A 16,461-nucleotide genomic window follows, 5' to 3' on the forward strand; every position below is an offset into this window, starting at 1 on the left:
AAATGAAAAGCCGGGAAAAAAGAGTGTTTAGCAAGGGTGGGATTTAACCTTACCAATTACAATGGCCAGCTTTTTGTTTTGGCAAGCTAAAGCTCTTCCAGGTGATTGTCCTCTTTTAACTGTGCATTAAGATTAGTTTAAAAAACAAATAATGTTTGTACGATGCAAGAAAGACTGAGTGGCCTTCGCTAAGTAACTGGAAAGGTTTGAAAGGTCAGAGAATAAAGACATATTGGCTGCTTATTAGAATAAGGAGGAGTGCAGACCTTTGGAGCAGTAGTCATGTTGGTAGAGCTCCCTATCCTCAGCTTGACGCTGCCAGCGGACCAGGTAGTAAGTGAGATTGCCGTTGGGCAAAAGTGGAGGTGACCACTTCACCACCAGCTTTGTTGAGGAATTACCATATGCACGGGCATCTTTAGGCACAGACGGCACTGTACCAGGGGAAAGACTAGATTATTTTATGTTGTTCATGTGTTTATATAGTTGCGCAACAATAATAATGTAAAACTGAAGCCAGAACCAAAAGTGATGGTCACACTTACACGATGGGTGTGTGCGAATATAAATGATGTCACTCTTTGCTCCAGTGGCATCTTTGTCGCTCTCTTGCAGGGTGATGGCCTTCACAAAAATAGCATACTGAGTCCAAGGCTTGAGGTGCTGAAGTCTGACATTTGGGTCATTGTTATTATCTTTAGGAAGATCCACATCCACCATGTGCCAGCTATTTGAGCCACAGCCATCCTGGCCATCAAACTCAGTGATGTTCTGGAAAGGACTGAAAAAAATACATTAAAAAAAGAATTTCATTAAAAAAAAAGACAGTTGACATGAAAGTAAGACACTAAATTACTTTATGCTCAGAGGCTAATAATAAGCCTTTGTGTACTCACGATTCCTTGTAGTAAATGATGAAGCTGATAAGGGTTCCATTTTTGGGGGGCTGGTAGCGCTCCCATGTCAGATTGATCACATGGCTGGATGTGATGTTGGATTTGAATTTCAAGATATGGCTTTCACCTGGCCACCGGTGAGACATATGTATAAAGTAAAAACGTGCACACAAGCTGAATGACTGAATGAATGTGGACCAAAAATTCACACGAATTTACTCACAATTGGCTCTTTCGCCATTGTTGCGGAAATCCCCTTCCTCTGGCTTCACAGCTATGCCAGTTTTATCCCACATCTTGTAGATCTCAGACATGCAGAGTTTGGGGTTCTGACGGAAGAATAGACGTCCACTGCTAATAGTCAGGTTGTGCTCAGTCCAGTTCCACAAGTACTTCAGATTCTGATTGTTGATGGCGGAGAATGAATACATGCTGGGAGAAAAAGATCAAAAGACTGTAAGAAGCACCTCGTATAGTCTCTATCAAAAAAACCAAACATAAAGTGTTTCACAGGATATAACGTTCCCCTAAATGTTGTTCAAGGAGCTTTTTTTTGCCACCTGGTGGTCCCACTAAGGACCAGCAGATGTGGATATTACGGCCTCGGCTTTGTGTGTCTCCCTGAAAACAAGCCTCCATTACTACAGACGAGGACATAAAACAGAAACTGTCACGCCAACACTTTTAGCTCTACCAGTCCAAGTACCACAGATGAACACCTCCAGAGGGAAAGGAATGCCTGCCACCCTCAACAGCATTCCTTGGTGAAACTTAACCCTGGAAGAAATGATAACAAGAAGGGCGACAGGCCCCATGACCCCTTTGGCCATCACTAAAAAAAACTTTCACTCGTATCTTGGACTAGTGTTAATATCACAGTGAAGACACTAATGGACTGTACATTTAACTTTGTTTAAATCTTACTGAAAATGTATTATCATCATTATTATCTTCATTAATATTATTATTAATTCATCTCTTCATTGACCTATTGTGCTAAATTACAGTAACGTATTAATTTTCGCACTCTACTGGAACAGATGATAATAATAATAATAATAATAATAAACTGAGTCATTTTATCTCGTTTCCCTTTAAGGTCACTTTCCATTTAAGCCAATGTTAGTCTGATTAGCTGCTTCTGGTGGGCGGGGTTTTATTACCATATTAATCACAGCTGTTCCCTCAGGCGTCATACGGAGCCAAGAGTGCAAAAAAAACCCCCCAAAAACTGAGATTTTGTCTTTCAGGCATATTTGTATGGAAGTCTACCCCATTATTTGAAACGTATCATAGCAGCCCTCTTTAGACCAGCGAAGTCAAACTTATTTTAAAGGCCCGCATACCGCCTGATCCTAAGTGGGCCGGATGAGTGAAACTTGCATTCCTGTCAGTACAAAGAAGTTCATCTACACATCTAATCTCTGAGATATCTTAACGTAAGATATAGAGATGCAATTTCAACAGCACATCTTAGGTTTTATACATGATAAATAACAGATCCCAGAAAACGTTCTACTAGCTTGCTTCCTGTATTTCCTGTAAGCATTGTTTTTCTTGATTGATTAAACATTTCCATTTTTAAAACTGTGATTTCTATAGACAGTGGAAAAAAAGGAACATTTTCTGTCATTTAATTCTTTAACTAACACCTGACTATTCTGATAAGGTATAAATGGCTGTGGGGGAGGTCTTTATCGGCAGAAAAAGCCATAAAACGTATGAAAATCCAATAGTAAGTCAAAAAATTTATACTCTCCTTTGTATCCGGGCTGCTTCTGGTGTTATGTTTAGCGCTCCTGCTTCAGACTGAGTTGTTTTAACTTGATTTGTATTTTTTAACTTCCTTGTCTGTAAAATATGTGTTGCCTTAGTAGCCACAGTCACTTATCTAGCCTTTGTGCATGACATTTTATAAGGATATTGCGATATCTGTGAAAAGTGTTGCAAAAAGCATTCTTATCAACAAGAGGTTAGTTTGACATCTATGGATGTAAAGCAGTATGCTTGCTGCTTGGCTCCGATCCACTCTTGTCCTCTAATTCCCTCTCGCTTCGCACGTGCATGCTACCACAGCCTAAAAGTGCAGACGAGCCTTACTTGTCGATGAGTTCCTGCCCCTTGATGTAACGTAGGCTCTTGAGGAAGGACAGCGAGCCAAGAGCGTCGGAGTGTCGAATCTTAACATAGCCCGTCACTGTCTGGATCAATCCCATGAATCTCTCAAGCTCGGGGGCTATATTATCTGAGGACAAGAGATTTAACAAAGAAAAACAAAACACATTTGGTCACACAAAAATACAAAAAAGCTATAAAGAAAATCTATTGCTACTGTGATAACCAATTTGGTCTTCATCCAAATCTGCCAATGAACACATAACGGATTAATCTTTATCATATACAGGGATTACCTTTGAGCCACTCTATCAACTGAACAAATAAACAGGATTATAACATAATGTGATAATTGGGTTAGAGTGCAAAAAAGCACATGTGATGTTGCTCCACCCGGCCCTTCTGCTTTTACTATACCTCCAAACATAATAAATGTAGGGAAGTCAAGTGCAACAAGCTGTAGTATAGTGAGTGTAGACAGTAAAAGTTTACTATTAAGTATCATGTAGCAGATTCTGGCCAAGTTAAATAATTCACTGGCTCACACTCATCATTTTAAGTGTACAAAGCTATAGTTTGCTTAGCTGCAGCATAGCAGTGTAGTGAAGTCCACACCAAAATGTAAAGTACATGTGCTTCTAAGAGGAATGTTCATTGTACAGAGCTGCACTCACTTCCACGGCGGATATTGATGTCCAGATTGCCATCGATGACGGTGCAGTCCTGCAGGAACTCGGCAGCATTCACAGAATCGATGACAGTGGATCTGCAGACCTTATCACACGGGCCATTACAAGCACTGCATAGCATACTGTATAAAGAAGAAGCAAATATAGGGGTGAATGAGCAAGAAGAGCCATGTGAAAAAACTAAACAAAAAAACAAAGTGTCAGAAATACAGAGAAAAACTTTTTCTACCACGCCCTGAAAAAAATTTGCTCACTCCCCAGCTCCCAAGCATTCCAGAGAATTCATGCAAATAATTTCAGTGCATGATACAAGGTCACCTCTCACACGGAGAGTTTAATCTTTTATGGGCCCTTGACTGAACTCGGTTTCGTGAGAGAGTGACTCATTGTGTTGACCTCAGAGACAGAGCAGCAGTCGTATGGCCAAAAAAATATCCGGCAGCAGAAAGGCTGCATGGAAACTTTACAGACATACAAATCCGAAAGAGACAAAAAGGGTGTTTTTATTCCTCTCTCTCTCTTTCGAGATATATATATATATATATATATATATATATATATATATATATATATATATATATATATCCTTGGTTGGGAGATGTTAAGTACAGGAAGTTTTAGGACACTCAAGCCAAGTCTCTTCTTAATACCTTTATTTGCTAGCCTGTAAAATCTACCAGTGGCAAGTGTTGAGCACATTTTACACTTTCTAAGTAGTCTGGGAAAAACCTTGAAACATTAATAGCCCGCATACTCTAAAACCTCTAGCACTTCCAGTTTTGCAGAAAGGAAGTTTTTGAAGAGCCGAGGTCAGGTGAAGTTCAGCTGAAGGATACTTCATGCAAATAGATTCATTATGCCTAAGTGCACAGTGCTTTAGTGTATGTGGGCACTGCAGAATAAACATGCATCTACTTCAGAAACAATACCAAGACCTGTGGCTCTCCTTTTGATAGCAGTCAGGTTATAACCCTTACAAATTCAAATACAGAGTATTAAGAATGATGGGCAAGCCTGGAAAACACTTAATATAATGTGAATGTATTTACGTTAACGTATATGTTACCATGGTATTTCCAAATGATCAGGGCCTAAAGTAAGAATAAAGGATTCATCTTTACCGATTAGTCTCGTTACGTGTGAAGCCAGAGGGACAGTCGAGCATACACTCTCCATCGTGGATGACAAAGTGAAAATCGCTGGCCAGATGCACTTGAGCGCACAGTTCCATGGTAATGCAGCGCCAGCCCTCAAACTTGTAGGTGCCCGGGGGACAGTTTGGGACACACCGACCCTCGTGGTAGTAGTGGAGACAGGCGGAGCAGGACATGTCATTGTTGGGTTCGGTGCAGCTACCGAGGCACTGGTTGTGGCAACACTCCCCCTTGTCCGTACAGGCAAGCCTACATTGTTTCGGGCAAACTGACAGAGACAGAGAAAGACACGGTAAGTAAGTGTCAGACATATAGAATGGCTTGAGAACACCCTAAACAAAGAAAGTATGCAAGGATAATGTTCCATATACACAGGTCTGCAGAAAGCATCATTCCATCCATATACATGGAAAGCCGGATGTAGGAAGAGAAATAGCAAGACACCCAATTGAAAAGCAAAAAAAAGTTAGACATCGCATTAAAAGGAGGAGATAAGGAGGAGATATTTGACTTCTTGGGCCTGCTGTGCTTGGTTTTAGACAAGAACAATGCATTCTTTTACTTTCAAATATTCTGTCATGGTGGAAGAGAATCACACCCTTTCTATTACAGCGTCTAACAAAGAATCACTTCCCACAGAAAATGATTGTGCAGGGTGTTTCGAATTAAGCTCGAGCCCCATGAATAATAGTCACTGTTTTTTGGGCATCACTCAGAAACCAAGCAGCAAACAATATGTTATCAATAAAGCGCGGCATTTTCCCATTGCTTGGAAGGACAGACAGTTAGTCAGATTTATCTGACTGAGCTTGAAACGGGACGGTTAATATACGAGTCGTCATCACTAGAGAATAAGTGTTTCCAAGTCCAAACTTTGATGCAGGAAAGACTACAGTTATGAGAAAGTACTCATTCAGCTAAGAACACACTACAAAACCCCGATCTTTGCTTGTATGTAGTCTTCCTAAGTACTTGTGTTAATCCCATCTGTCTTACTCTAAATGAACAGTGACATATGAAAAACAGCAAAAGCAAAAGGAAACGTCTGTTTTTAATGTTCAAAAGCATTTATTTTTTTTGCTGTAGCCTATTCACAGAAAGTCTCCTCAGGAAAAACAGATGTAAAGAGAAGAAAGCAGACGTTTCCCACCGCTAGCTAATCATGAGACACAGGGGTGCCCTAGTTTTAGATAAGCCTACTTCCATAGACAAAACACCTGGACTGTGTGTGTCTGTGTCTGTGGGAATCTGTGTGGTTGTGAAAGGCCTGGTGACACTGTACTTTATACAAATAGCAGCTGAGGAGTCACTTGGGGGGGGGGGGGGGGAAAGCTGCCCTCTGTAACAGATAATAAATCTATTGTTTTTTGTTAATTGTTATTTATCGCCGTTTCTTAAATCTGCCTAATTTACATAGAAACTATTTGGAAAGAGCAATGCTTTTTGCGGCCTCCACAGACGTTTGTTATTTAGATTTTGAGAACGTAAGGGTTTACCATTTATTGTTGTGCTTTTGACTACAAGATAAATTTCTTTGCATAAAATGAAGTGAAAAAATGAGGCAGAGGAACTGTGATTTCTCCATGCAGTCAGAGCTTAAAGAAAACACGAGTACACACACGCCATCAATATGTTTTATGTGTTATTTTTATATTATTATTAAAATTCGCACAGCCATGACAATACACAAATTACTTCATTCATATTGTTTCAGCCTTCCTCGTAACACACGCCATTGTCTGAATGAAGAGTGCACATGTGTGTCCAACGTGTTAGCATGCATGTAGATATGTGAATATTTGTGTACGCTGCAGAAAAGGACTCTCTGCTCCGCTTGTTTATTTGATTTTAAATTAAAGGCAGGTTTGAGTGCATTGCGTTTCATTTGTGTTCAATTTGTTAATCAGTAAAGAAAATTAAACCCTTGTGTTGGGCTAATCTCTGGAAGGGTACTTCCCCTTGCTTCACAAAACATCTGTGCAGGTTGAAACGGTTCACGGTACAGATCAGCACTGCTGCGGAATAAATGCATACTCAGTCTGAGACTTTCATTTCTGCAAGGTTTCTCAAATACATCTTTCTTATATTATCAAAACAAAAATTATCAGCAATATTCTTTGAAGGAGGTAATGCACACAGTTGTATGAAATCTCCATCACTAAATTATAGCTTCTTTAATAAACCTTTAGGTCTTTACCTTTGTTAAACTGATTGGAAAGAGGTGTTCTGATCATCATTGCAATGTGCAAGTAAAAGTATGTATGCCTACACAGATATTCCATTTTAAATAAATAAATAAAAATAATCAATTTAGAATTCCCATTTTTTTATTTACAAAATCTCCCTTCACTTTAATATTTTTAAGTTAGTTACAAAAATTTAAGAAATGTGTTTTTTCTTTTTAAAAAAACAAGAACCTATTCTCAATAAGTGTTCTTATTATGGGCCACATATTGGTTGTTTCAGTAGTTAATGACAAAAAAAATTCAAGCATTTGAAGTACTGGAATCACTAAAATTTGAATGAGTTATATGACCAGAAAGCTACTGAACAGCGTATTTAAATCATTAGTTTAATTACATGCCACATTATAATTCGTAATCATAATTATAGTTCTATACTGCACCACCACAACAAGTATTTGCATGATGACATGAGTATAATACTCAGCGTGGGAAAGGCCATAATGCTATGTATATCCTCCTCTACGCACATTTTCTGTGACGACAGGAGTCGAGCGGCTCCTTCACAAACAGTATATTTTCACCAATAGTGTATCTAACTGTTTTGGATTGGGTCCAGTACAAATACCAAAGATCTTTTTTTTAAACTACAGCATCAAATGCCAACACACTCACATACTCGCATGTAGCAGCTATGATTTGATTAGAAACATGATGCTGACTCTAGTATGCCAGAGCAGGCCAACTGGTGCTGCACATTTAGTAAGAAAAAAAACACAGCGTGGCTTCATTTTCTTGGAATCCTACCAAAAGGGGGCAGCCAAAGCAAACTCTAATGAGCCTTATTGGAGCTTCTTTCTGCATCATTTTAAACAACTCCTCAATGAAGAAAAAATCCCAAACATGCATACCTTCCTACAGAGGAAAGCAGACAGAGACGAGGAGGGGGAGTAACTGTCTTAAATCCATATAAGTCGACCCGGTTTCACTGCGTGACCAAACAACCCGTGGTATCAAGGATACAATCCCCTATTTATAGATGGTCGTAATGCAGCCCTATTTCCACGCTGCTGCTCTCTACACATAGCTATGCTGGGTAATGTAGGTTTCCACTACTTCAAAGGAAAGGGACTACCTAACAAGGGTCTCCTCTTAAGATAAGTTGTCATCATCCTTGTAGTCCCCCGGGTAAATGTTTAATATGAACTAAAATGCATCAGGAGCATCAGCAGGTCTGGATTTGACCCTTTTTGAGAACACACTGCATTAAGTAACCTTTTCAAAACTTGCAAATCCCACCCCCACCTCCCTGCAGAAAAGTCAGATTGCTGATTGTTGGGTTAGGGGACCTTATAATGTTGTTCCTCTCTCACAGTACTTACACAACCCTCCTCTCTCCCTCCGCAAACACTGTCTGGTCAAACATCGGAGCCAACCAACAGCCTACCCCCGCTGTTCACCAGACCGCTGCGACACGAGGAGTGGCCAGGTTCGTTTCATTAGTAGTAAATGGCACAACAATCCGCACAGAGGAATCTACTTCTGAGGAGCTGGCGAGGCCCTGGCTATAGTCACCATTAAATACAGCAGCAGGGGGAGGAAGCATTGCTAATAGGGAGACAGGCTGACAAGTTTAGTTTTTGTTCTAAAGGTATTATCCAGCTGCCGGGCTATGAGAAGAATCTGCAGAATGTTCCAGGCTACGGAGAATTCAACAAGGAGAATGTTAATCCCTATTAACAACTTCCACAACTAGCTGCAAACACGATTACAGAGCAGTCAGAGGAGAGAAAATCTTACAGACACGGAAAATGCAAATACAATATGAGAAAAATGTAGGCATACAACAGATTTTATAGGAAGTGCATTTGTTTCCCACCACCCATAGCCCCCTACTGAACCCACAGCACTCACCTCAACACTGTATGAACCAAAAAGCAGCTTTAATCTTATAACAAGATGGTTCAATTTCAACACTGTTTGTTTTCAGGAGGGTGTGTGTGTGTGTCTGTCTGATGGGTGAGAAGGTTCAATGTTATTGGTTCAAACTGGTGCATTACTTGAGAGGAAGAGGATTGCAGTGCAGCAATTCTCCTCATCTGAATGCGAGTCATGTCTTGTTTGCCGGAGAGCACACTGCGCAAGTAGACTACTACACTGTTTACACTGGAAGGCTGGTGACATGTTTACAGCCAGCTGGCCACTGCCACCTCTGAAGATGAAGTACGCGTGAAAATATAAGTAATGCGGTAAAATGTTACACTAACCCTAAACCAACCAGGTGCAGTCATGCCGAAACGTTCAAATTATCCAACAAACAATGTTTCGTTCTTTAAGTCATTCTGCACATCAAAGTTCAGTGCGTCTTCCCGGAGTCATTTAGAATAAGTAGGAAGACCGACAGACAGCTAGGAAATCATTCATTATTCACAGTGGGGCTCAGGGGAGAAGGAGGGGGTGCCGAATATAGGTGGGTAGGGTTTACACTGTTAGCTGTCTGCTGGACCAATAGCAGCTGGGAGGGGAGGTTCTTTTCCAGATGACTGACATGTTATTGAGTCTGGAGCAGAGATGGTAAACAAGTCCTCTCTTGAGCAGGCACTGGGAGGGGGAGTCGTAACCATAGTGATTAAGCATGACCTTTCCACAGATTTAGAGAAACCATAAGTTAAGGAAAAACCTGAACAGACCCTTTAGTGGAACATTCGTAAATAACAAACCTGGCTGGGCTACGCGGAAGGTGGGACAACCTTTCAGGATGTAATAGGTAACATTTAAACTGGCAGTGATTTTAAAAACGCGTCAGTTTGAAACAAAACCATACAAATACATTATAATTAACACAAAATGTGCGCTTTGAAAATATTGCACATTCATAAAAAGAACACAACCACCACATACTTTGCTGTGACTGCCTATGAAGGCTGTTAGGATAGAAGCCGTGCACATCAGGCGTCAATCACACCGCCGGTGCTGCTTTACGTTATAAATGGGGTCGTAGCTTCATCAGGACGTAATTAAATGTATCTCTATATCACCTCCATTTATGAAAGCATTCACTCGACTGCACGCTACAGTGATCCACTGCACTGGGGGGATGCACAGCCTGTCTGTGCACAGTCAAGGCATTTGAGCTCAGGTTACCAGCTCTGAAAGCAGACTGCAAGGTAGCTCAACTGTACAGTAGCAAACAGCAGGGCCTATCAGGGCCTGTTTAAGTCCAGATCCCAGGCTGACCCTCCCATCTCCCTGAGCTCAATCAGGCCACATCCTCATCCGGCAACCCGATCCTCCCCGGGAGCCCCCAGTGGATCACTCCAGACACTTGTTTAAAGCACATCAGCCCGAGCGGCTGGAGAGAGGATGCTTCCTCTGCTCACAGCCAAAGGCAAACCGCATCAGAGATTCCAGTGCGGTCTCACTCCTACAGCGATAGAGTCTTAAGTGCTGGGACGATCTAATTTAAAGAGGTTTTGTTTTTTCTTTTTTAAATACTTTTTCAGGCAGATTGTGTCTGGCTGCGCACGTTCGGCAAGATCGACCGTTTCGCTGATCAGAGGGGGTTTTGTTTGGAAGAGGAACGCTGCACGGCATCATGATGCGATTTTCTCGTGCAGACAGCTGGCTCAGATGAGCTTGCCTAAATCTCTGTTCGGGCCTGCGCACAAAGGTGTGTGTGAGCCCATTTCTCCCTGTCCCACTGATTCTGGGTCTTTTCCACTCCCATGCCCTCTAAAGAACAGCAATGTGTTTTTCACACAACTATGTGCTGGTCTGTGTGTTCAGGCATGCGTGGTATTTCCCCTCACTCGAGCTCAGTCACAACAACAACACACAGGCACGCACACATGCGCCCGTACACACACACACACCTTCTTTAGGCCCTCGGGCCTTGGCCCAATCTGCAGCTGTTGTTGTTGTTGTTGTTGTTGCTTTGTTGTTGATTGATTGCACCCACTAAAAAGACACAGGTATGCAGCACCATATGTAAGAACTTTGTTTTTATCACTGTAGAGACAGAGGACGGCCTGAAAGCTATTAAAGTGCTAAAACAATGGAAAAAGTGAGTAAGAATATCCTTCAAAAGTGACATTTTACCACACAGATTAATATATTCTATGCATTCGGATGTTACCAGGCAAAATCCTCATTCTAACTAATCATTGAACAGTAAAAAGCCCAAACATTTAGTTAATCGAGGTCTTTATATTAAAGTTAGAGATGCACCCATGTTAAATAATTCGGTGTTTGAACACCATAACCTTCTTCTATCTTGTAATTCTAGCTTGAAGCAGTTAATGCATGGTTGACAGGACAGGTCAGTTAGAGTGACAGAAAATTAATTGGCAACTGTTTCGATAACAAATAGTAGTTTTAGTAATTTCCCCAGTTTCATTAGAAAAGAATATTAGATGGAAGTCAAATAGTGGGGCCTTTCTCTGTATCAAAGCTGACCTTCTGAATCCCTGTGGGCCTGACTTCTAGTCGACTAATAGCCCCACAGTCCCAGCTCATCACCCCTGGAGTGTTTTTTGTAGCCATGAAGATGAGCCTCTCCAGCAGCTCTCCAAATTATCCTCAAGACTCACATCTAGTGGTTGTCATGACTCAGAGGGGGAGTTCAAATTAAAAGCACATTCAGCTGCACTGACAAATCTAAAGAAGGCATTATTGCAAAAACTGACTGTGTGACTCGTACCTAATGGTTGGCAAGTAAGTGCTTCGCCTGACATGTCTAAAGTTGATCTGGTCATGAAGACTTCACAGAGATTTACAGAAATGTTTCAGCTGCAGGCACTGAACTTAACAAGCTAAATAAGGTCCTTAGATAGACATTAAGGATGGAAAGAGAAACTTTGCAGAGAAGTTGGGCATTTTTTCAGAGGTTCTGAGGTGTTTCCTCTTACTAAAGGTGCCTTCTAAAAATACCTGCCTTCCCAGATCTCTTTCATTAAATACAGTGCGTTTCCTGGCACTCCTCTGTTGACTAACTGTTTTGCAAGCCGAGTGACTGGTCAGGGTTAGTAAGAGCCCGCATTGCACTCTAATCCCTCCTGTTAAGTGATTGTCTTCATAGCTGTTAGTTACATGTATACACTGTAAGATGAATCGTTACAGATTTATTTCGCAACACTGGAAAAAAAAACAACATAGCTGGTCATAAAATGAACAACTTGGTGCTTCCTTTGGCTCAAGCGCTGGATGTTTGCAGGCACAGTTTAAAACCTGGCTGTGTACCCACATGCCACCAGACAGAACTTCCAGCCATATGGACCAATCTTGATTCTCAACATATTCCAACCCACTCCAATCTAAACTTTAATAAACACCTTTAAAACACTCCTGAATTTTAGTGCTGCTTGTACAAGTTGCAATCAGGGAAATGTGTAACATCTTAGTCTGCAGACAATCGTAGCCAATCATTATCGGAACATCAGAGAACAGTAACGGTTCTCATACCAGAGCATATTTCTGTAAATGACCATCGACAACTCTGACACACGGTGCCCAGACTTCATCCTGGTGCGCCATCCGGCATACATTATCCCTGCTTGCATGACGTCTGGATTCAACATGACAAATCTTCATTTCACATCGACTTCAAAGAGGTCCTAATCCCGATTAAGCACAGCAACATTTGCCTTGAGCTAAAAAGCTGATGGGGATATGTTTGTGCTCATTGCAAGCACTCCCACCAGGTTAAAATTGAGATCTCTGCTAGCACTGAGGAGGCCATTAGTTGATTGCTCCTCTGTGATAGCGAGAGGATGATAAAGCCTAAAATTGCTTGAGATTACTTTAAATAAAAACATTTTAGAAGTTAAAAAAAAGTTATACAGCCCACATTAAAACCTCTGTATGTCTGCAGACACTTTCTGGTTGTTGGCACACACAGGCAGACTGCAGTGTTGTTACTCTGCCCATCTCTTCAGTGCATCGCTCTCTTTTCTTTAGGATACACACCTCAGTATTTGGCACCTTAATGGAGCCACCGATCCCAATAGTCGCTTCATGAATAACATCTGGGTTAAGGATTTCCTTTTTCCTCCCTTTGATGTTGTTATAGAAGCAAGATTCGATTTGATTTGATATACCTTTATTAGTCCCACGAGGGGAAATTTCATGTTAAGGCTGCCGACCTATTGCACACAATGGCGGCGCCATCTTACCCTCCGACCATACGTACATTACACAAAAACATCACATGGGGAAGACAGGTCAGAGAGGTATAACAATGGAAAATGCACCACATGAGGAAAGATAAGCTTCTCCAAGATCTTATCCGTGCTGCACTCAATGAGCCCATTTTGAGAAACTCACGCCTCATCCCATCATTTCAATCCCAGCGGGCAGCATTGTGGGGGTTTGAACAGCCGGTTCCGCTTCCTTAATTCTTCGATACGTCAGGCCAGCTCCGATCAGCAAGAACCCTGTTATCATGGTTCCGAATAGGTAGATATCTTCAGCACTCAGGCTCACCCAAGCCCAAACTTCTCATTGAGAAAGGGGTGTCAATTGACCAGTTGATCAAATCCATAATTCTCTTTTAAGTTTTAGAGAACGGACTGTGAGAGAGTGTTCCAGGGAAAAGTAATACAAAAAACACGAGACTAGACAAGGACACAAGAGGCTAAGCAGGGAAACTAAGGGAGGGGAGGAGAGGAGAGGAGAAAAGTGCGACCGCCTTCGTCAAGAGCAAGAGCAGAATTCTTGAGCAGAATTCTTGAGTGTTCATGCACAGAAAAACAAAGGACAAGCACCAGAGTTAGGATGAATCACTCTCTTTATCTAGAGAGCCTGCACTGAGACTTAAGGCTAGGTCTTTCAAGTGTAATGGCCTGATAAGATACCACAGTCCCAGATGATGTCACAGTAAAACAGTATTGTACTGATCCAGTAGAATACACACAAACCTCGTGCTTGTTTTGAACATTTCCTTTTGGCACAAGGAGCTAAAGGTTTGCAGTTTTCCTCATAAACAGTTGAACAACACAGAAGAATAGAGGCACTTACTACTGACATGCACGCTGATAAGGCCAAACAGGACCGGTGACGGGAAATGTTTGGCAGCATTCAGCAATTAGCTCATTCTCACTCGATCCTTTCACATCAAAAGGGTGTGACTGGATATCATAAATAAGGGCTACTTTACCTTAAACATCCCATTAAATCCATGTGTCTTAAAATGACAATAAGCCCAAAAGGGTGGCTTACCATGTCAACGTAAAGCCACGAACGACACTAAAGGACCACTACAGTGTCGTCAACAATGGACTTGTTAAGGTTTATCCTTATTAGTAATTGAGTAACAGCAACACCCAACATCATGCCAGTTGCACAAAGCCTTGCAGCGGGAATGAACTACTATTTACAAGTCTCTGAACAAACTGTGGGTTACGTCACTTTCAGCAAGTTTCTCTCACAGGCTCAACGCAGACGTAGCTCCTCATTTGTAACCTAAGTTTCGGTGTTAATCGGATTTTACCATGACGCAAGTCCCCCATTCACTTCTGGCCTCGAACACAAACAGTAGTCATGATAAAGAGCGTGTGGAAACAATACAAAATGACAAACTGCAGCTCTCCACCTAATCTGTACCATATTTGGTTTTGGGGCAGTGTTTCAATGGCAGTTCAGCTAGAGCATTAAGTGAGACCTCGCTTCAGGACCTTCATATGCCATACATAGAGCGTGGACTCAAAGGTCAGAAGCTAGAGACCGGTGACCAGACATGGGGCAGAGGATGGATAAAGCTGTGCCTGACCTCACACTGCCTATGTGGATGGAGCAGGACAGCTGACAGGCCTTAAACAGTCCCCAGCCCACACTTCCTATTGGCTGCCTGTGACATCATGCTTCTATCCCCATTTTTTCACCTCCTCTTTTCAGGGTGGGTGGAGAGTTCAGTTCTTCCTCCTCCTCCTTCTCCCCCGTCTCTCCTTCTCTTCCCCCCCATCCCACACACACAAATACACTCAACTTTCTTTGCCCCTTTTAGGGACCTCAGCAGCTTCAGGAGGGAAGAGAGAAGAGGAAGGAGGGAGCAAGAAAACGAAAGAAAGATGAAAGAACGATTAAAGCATGTAGTGTGGAAGCTTTGCTAATTTTATCTACATTTCTAGACAGAGGTGTGTGTGTGTGTGAGAGAGAGAGTTTCCTCCAACTTGTGTGGCAGGTACATGGCTTGTATGACTCTCAAACGAAGCACCACTGCCACATCACACTTGTTTATCGTTAAAGTGCTCCCCGATGGGTCAGCGTGTGGTCTGTAAGCATGAAGCAGAATCTGCATATAAGCCATAAAGTTTTCTTTTTCCTCTCTTTCCTAGGCTCTCGGACTTGAGCAAGTCCTTCCTAATTAACACATGCCAAATGAGGAGTTTTGTCTGGCGTATCGTGCTTCATCGTGTTATTGTAAAACTCTGGGTTTGACATTTTCACTAGAGGACAGCTACAGCTGGGCTTTTTCTTTTTCCAGTAATGAAACCAAAAGATTATTAAAGCAAAAGAAAACTAAAAAAAGAGAGAGAGCCACAAAGGGAGACAATAAGAGGAGGCATATTGGGAAATAATTGCTTAATATAAAAATATGCGCTGTAAAAAGAAGAAGAATCAGACTGTTTTTTTAGTGTTTTAAACTAGACATGCAGCAGAGGGATGCGGCTTTTTAGGGAGATTTAAAACACAAAAATGATCAAGACATGCATTCTATGCGTGATGAGGGACAGTGACTAAGGGCTGAGATTCCCCTGCTCTGCGACAATCAAACCTAGTGTTTAGTGCCGGATCACATCCCTCGGCGATAGATTAGCTCTAAGTCGGATTAAGGAGGAGTCAGTGCATATAGGAGAGGTGAAGTGTCATCAAAGCGCTGCAAGAGGACTCAAAGACGCTGCAGTGGTTAGCAAGCATGAGGCAGGAGGGTTTATTTGGGACTTACGGGAAGATGGAGAAAGATCTGGGGGCGGGTTTTTTATGTTGGGCACAAAGCACAAAAACTACATTTGAACACACTTTCAGCTCGTATAGCTTGTCCTGCTATGACACCAAAAGCTGCAGCTTAATCAAAAAGAAAACCTCCACAGGTGTGAACACACTATAAACCCGGAGCATTCAGAAGTCGACACAGAGGGCAGAGAGAACAGATGCCAGTGCAGAGGCTGGGAAATGGACACAGGGAACAAGACTGCTTCCAGCTACGCCCCCACCATGTTAAATATAAGACTTCCAGAAATGATTGAAACAAAATGCCCATGCTTTCTCCCCACCAAACAAACAATAGTCTCCTTTGTGAAAGCCCGTGGCTACCAACAGTCAGGGGAGATATAAAGACACAGTTTAGAAAGAGCGGGCATGTTTCCCCCCTTCTTTTTTGAGGCTGCAGACAACTCTCTCCTTCAGTTTGGACAGACGGGGACATAAA

General features: G+C 41.9%; 1 protein-coding gene across 1 annotated transcript in view; it reads right to left on the reverse strand.

Moving 5' to 3' along the window:
- Positions 1 to 16,461, reverse strand: part of igf1ra (insulin-like growth factor 1a receptor) — a 79,860-nt gene that overhangs the window by 20,297 nt on the left and 43,102 nt on the right. Inside the window, exons 3-9 of the mRNA XM_082538429.1 lie at positions 4,822 to 5,122; positions 3,686 to 3,822; positions 2,997 to 3,141; positions 1,120 to 1,328; positions 897 to 1,023; positions 546 to 781; positions 267 to 434 (exon numbers count right to left, since the gene is read on the reverse strand). Of these exons, the coding sequence (XP_082394555.1) occupies positions 267 to 434; positions 546 to 781; positions 897 to 1,023; positions 1,120 to 1,328; positions 2,997 to 3,141; positions 3,686 to 3,822; positions 4,822 to 5,122 (1,323 nt within the window). The remainder of the gene's footprint in view (positions 1 to 266; positions 435 to 545; positions 782 to 896; positions 1,024 to 1,119; positions 1,329 to 2,996; positions 3,142 to 3,685; positions 3,823 to 4,821; positions 5,123 to 16,461) is intronic.

The sequence above is a fragment of the Aulonocara stuartgranti genome (assembly GCF_965226115.1).
Source record: "Aulonocara stuartgranti genome assembly, chromosome: 7".
NCBI lineage: Eukaryota > Metazoa > Chordata > Actinopteri > Cichliformes > Cichlidae > Aulonocara > Aulonocara stuartgranti.